General features: G+C 50.2%; 2 protein-coding genes across 2 annotated transcripts in view; one reads left to right on the top strand and one right to left on the bottom strand.

The window, feature by feature from the left end:
- TBCB (tubulin folding cofactor B) overlaps positions 1-4,948 on the bottom strand; it is a 22,687-nt gene extending 17,739 nt beyond the window's left edge. Inside the window, exons 1-3 of the mRNA XM_014585422.1 lie at positions 4,833-4,948; positions 4,450-4,593; positions 308-404 (exon numbers count right to left, since the gene is read on the bottom strand). Coding sequence (XP_014440908.1) covers positions 308-404; positions 4,450-4,593; positions 4,833-4,931 — 340 coding nt within the window. The 5' untranslated portion in view covers positions 4,932-4,948. The remainder of the gene's footprint in view (positions 1-307; positions 405-4,449; positions 4,594-4,832) is intronic.
- Positions 1-4,954, top strand: part of POLR2I (RNA polymerase II subunit I) — a 28,851-nt gene that overhangs the window by 22,116 nt on the left and 1,781 nt on the right. The gene's annotated exons all lie outside the window — the stretch shown is intronic.

Raw genomic sequence — 4,954 nt, 5'->3', positions numbered from 1 at the left:
GCTGCTCACCCATATCTCCTTCTGACTCTGCTCCCCCAACAACTAACTCCCCGCCCCTTCCTCTCCAGCCCCTCTGCTTTCCCAACCCCACCTGCCTGACCACACCTTGGTACACCTCCCAGCCTCCATTTCCACCCCATGCCCCACTACCCCAACTGCTTTCTGGTGCCACCATCTGGCCCCAGCACCAATCTCACCCCAACCCTCTCCATCCCCCCGAGCCCTCCTGCCAATCTGTCGGCACCTCCACCTACCTGTGCACATACCCCCGAGCCTCACGTGCCCTGCCCACACCCATATGCCGTACCTTGCCTCTGGTCATAGGCTTCTTGTGAGAGCTTGTATTTCTCCACCTTGGATACGTCTTCATACTCCCCAAGGCGGGCACCACTGTGGTCAATGACCTATGGTGAGGAGAAGGAGGGTCTGGTCAGGGAAGCCTGGGGTGCTGGGGTACATCTGCAGACTTAAGGCTCTCCTGTGTGGGACAAAAACGCATTCCTTACGGTCAGCAGGTAGTGTGGTAGTTAAGGAAGCTGGACTCCCACATGGCTGACTATGGTTTGAGTCCCGGACCTGGCGGCTTACTTTCTCACTTTCCTTCTCTTTCTCACTCTAACCCTCTCTGGTCAAATTAAAATAAATGAATAAATAAATAAAGTTCAATAAAATAATTCTTTAAGAAACGCATTCCTCTAGGACCAGCAGTTGGCGTAATGGCTATGTCGCTGGACTCTCACGTAGTCAACCGTGGTTCAAGTCCTGGACCCGGTGGCTTAAACTCACACCGGGTGCATGTGCGTGCGTGCCCAAAATCCTGAGAGGAGAATGGAGGAGAAGGGATTGCAGCATGGCCATCCTCCCTGGGTGGTGATTTCTTGCTTTCTGTCTCTCTGTCTTTCTGGTGAGCACATGTGCCCTATAGCAAAAACCTCTCCAAAAAACAAAGAAATGCATTCCTCTACCTCCACCTTCACCCCAGCCTTCTCTCCTCTCCTGAGCTCAGCAGGGGGGCAAGAATCAGTATCTACGCACCAACCCCTACCCCCCCATCCTCATCCAAACCCCTGGAGGCTGCATCTGCCCAGCTGGTACCCACATACTGGCATCAATGGCACTGACAGTCCCAAAGTTACTGCACTCAACTCGGAGTACAGGCCTTGCTCATAGCCCTCCGGGCCGCACATCTATGCTCTCTGGGCCGCTGGGACTCTCCCAAGCTGGCCGACCTCCAGTCCCTGGGACTCTTCCTGTACTATCCCAGTGTGCATTCCCCCGTCATTTACTGAGCTCTTCCAAGATGCCCTGTCGGCTTTGCACTGGGTGCTGGGAACATGAGACAAAAACATACAAACTCCTACCCTGAGCAGTGCTCCTTCTGGTGGGAGGAGACTGACCACAGATGAACAGGGATATGTATTAAACAGCAGATGATGACAAGGGACATGGAGAAAAATACAACAGGGTGCGGCCAGCAGATGGCATAGCAGTTATGTCGCTAGATTCTCACACGGCTGACCAAGGTTCAAGTCCTGGACTCAGTGGCTCAAAACTCATGCCAGGCATGTGTACTCAAGATCACAGGAGGAAAACAGAGGAGAAGGGGTTGGGACGTGGCCGGCCCCCCAAGGGGTGATTTCTCACTTTCCCTCTCACTCTGTGTCTCTCTCTCTCTGGTGCATCACAGGTCCTAAGGCAAAAGCTTCTTTAAAAAAAAAAAAAAAAAAAACAACAGAGGCTGAAGGAACATGGAAGGGTGGTCAGAGCAGTCTTCCCAAAGAAGGTGATGTTCAAGCAAAGCTTGAAGAACAGGAAGGAACAGTAGGTGCAAAGGGCAAGAGGTAGAAATGTCTTTGGCCTTCTGAAGGAGCAGCAGTGAAACTGGCACGGTGGGGTGGAGTAAGCCACTGGGAAAGTGAGAGACACAACAGACCACGGTAGACAGGTATTCATCTCCTGGATCAGATTCCTCCTCAGTTTCCATGTCCTTCTGCCACAGGAATGGCCATTCTTAAGAACCTTGTCCCCACTGTGCTCCCTCCTGCCTCAGATCTGAGACTTGAACTGCAGCCAGCCATGCGGGAGTCCAGCGCCTTAACCACCCTGCCACCTGCTGGCCCCCTCTATTATTTTTTTTTTAAGAATTATTTTATTTAACTTTATTTATTATTATGATCATTATTATTTTCCAGTTTAATCAGAGAGAGACAGAGAGAGAGAGAGGAAGTGAGAAAGCAAGCCACCAGGTCCAAGACTTGAACCGTGGTTGGCCATGAGGGGAGTCCAGTGTCCCAATCCACCATGCCATCTGCCGGCCCCTATTTTTTTTTTTTTTAAAGAGAGATTTTTGCTATAGGATACATGCACTCGCTGGAGACACAGGGAGACAGAAAGTGAGAAATCATCCCCTGGGGGGATGGCAATGCTGCAATCCCTTCTCCTCCATTCTTCTCTTGGGAGGAAGAAAGAAAAAGAAAAAGTGAGAGGGAGAAAGAGAAGGAAGGAAGGGAGGAAATTGTTGCTGAGGCTGGTGGTGCAGTTGATAGAGTACTGAGCTATAGGGCTGGAAGCCACAGAGCCAACCGCGGGTTAAAACCATGAGTCAAGGGACCGGCAGATGGTGAAATGGTTACGTCATTGGACTCCCATGTAGTTGATCATGGTTCAAGCCCTGGACCTGGCAACTTAAAAAACTCATGCCGGTGCTTGTGTGTGCATGCCCAAGATCCTGAGAGGAGAATGGAGGAGTAGGGATTGTGGCATGGCCAACTCTCCGGAGGGTGATTTCTTGTTTTCTGTCTCTCTGTCTCTTTCTGTTTCTCTCTTTCTGTTTCTTTCTGTTTCTCTGTCTCTTAAAAAAAAACAAAACAAACACCCTGAGTCAATCTGAAACATGCCAGGTGCTCTAGATCCTGACTAGCCAAAGAGCTGAAGGAAGGAAAACATAGTGTGATGAGATCCTCCTGTCAAGAGTGCCCCACCGATGGGAAAAATTAAAGTTTAAAAAGAAAACAAAACTACATTCAATTCTGAAGCTGTTTCTTTCTTTTTAAAAATTTGCTAGAGAGTGCATGTGCTTGCCAGAGAGAGAAGAAGTAAGGAAAGTAGAACATGCCCAGCATGTTTTTCAAACCATCGAGTCTGGGACTTGAACTGCACAGTCGGTCATGTGGAATTCCAGCTGCCTTAACCACCATGCCACAGGCTGGCCCCTGAAGTAAGTTTTCTCTTATACAAAATAGGGACAGTTATACCACCTTTTCGGTCTTTTTTCTTTTTTTTTTTCTTGCCAGAGGGTGCATGTGCTTGCCCGAGAGAGATAGAAAGACAGAGACAGAGATAGGGAGGAGAAAGTACCTCAGTGGGGTGTGTCATGTGATCATCCCTGTTCCTCCCTTTCTCCACCCTGTTGGGATTCTGGGCACACAGGCACATGCACATGCATTTGGTGTATTTTTCGCACTGCTTGGACCGAGAGTTAAACAACAAATGGCCATATGGGTTCCAGCTCCCTCACCCAATAGGCCATGGAATCAGCCTGCCACCTTAATTCAAGTATTCAACTTGTCACTTGACAATGATTCAGAGTACCCTTTCTGTGCCAGACATTGTTCCAGGTGCTGAGGACACAGCAATGACCTAGACTGAAGATTTCTGCCCTCATGGAACTCTAATGGGGGAGACAGACAACTAACTGGAGCAAAGACAAAAACCCAGAGTATGTCAAGGGATAATAAGAGCTAGGGAAATAAATCTAAAATAAACCAAGAAAGGAGCAAGAGATGGGGTTAATAATTTACAATGAGGTTGGTGAAAGCTTCGCTCAGAAAGTGATATTTTCAGACTGATAAGGGGTGAGTCATTGAGCACATTAAAAACAGTAACAACAACACTCAGGTATAAGATATGATGCATGCAAAGGCCCTAGGATGGACCTCACCAGGGATGTTTAAGGAGCAGGCTGGTGGAAAATGAGTGGGGGTGTGGGGTGACAAGGACAGAAAAGATAATGTGGACGGACCTATCTTCTTCTGTGTTCTGGCTTCTCCCAATGTCTCCGGCCTCATTGCCCATCGTAACCCACATCATGTTCTAGGCCTCTGTATACTCTGGCATGCCTTTCCCACCTTTCCTCTAGGTCAGCTAGGTCATCCTTTACTCATCCTTCAGGTGTGAGCTCAGACATCCCTTTCTTGGGAACTCCTTTCTGCTTAACCTGGAAGGTTGAGTCAAGCACCTCTTCTGGGTGCCTTTAATCTCCTGGGCTTTCCCATCTCAGCAAGACCATTCTGAACTGTCACTGTCTAGTGGTGGGTCTGTCTGTCAACCTTGGATTGGGGCCTCCATAAGGAAATGGCCTATCTTGGTTATCACACAGGTCAAGGCACAGCAATTAATATTAAATAAATAAATGACTGGCGGCTGGGGTCCCAGGTAGGAAGGCCTCACGTGGATGCGGCAGCCGTCGTCTACAGGGTAGGAGCCCAGCAGTGCATCCTCCTGATCCAGCTTGCTGTAGAACTTGTCATCAACTCCATACAGCTCGAGTTCCATGCAGGATGCAGGGCTGCCCACCACCAACTCCAATTTACACTGTAGGGATGGGGCAGAGTGAGGACAGGGTCCTGGCGCCCCGCCCACTTCCTTAAGGCTCCGCCCCTTGTACCAAGAACCACCGCCCCTCACAGCTCTTAAGACCCACTACCCAGGTCCCACCGGGCCCCACCCTCCAAGGCTCCGCCCCCTCGCCCTTGCCCCACCCTTTGGAGGGGCTCTGATTTTTTTCCTCCTGGCCCTTCCCGCCCCTCCGGGCCCCGCCCCCACAGCCACACCTTGAACTCCGCGATGGTGAGGCTGCGACTGTACCGCTTCTCAGAGCGGAAGCTGTTGAGGCTGCTGCTGATGAAAACGGTTACTGTAGGCGCCGACATCCCTGTCACCTCCCTCTCGTCGT

The sequence above is a fragment of the Tupaia chinensis genome, unplaced genomic scaffold, assembly GCF_000334495.1.
Source record: "Tupaia chinensis unplaced genomic scaffold, TupChi_1.0 Scaffold149922_1, whole genome shotgun sequence".
Lineage (NCBI taxonomy): Eukaryota > Metazoa > Chordata > Mammalia > Scandentia > Tupaiidae > Tupaia > Tupaia belangeri.
The sequence above is the reverse complement of the archived record's forward strand: the minus strand, read 5'-3'. Positions and strand labels throughout refer to the sequence as shown.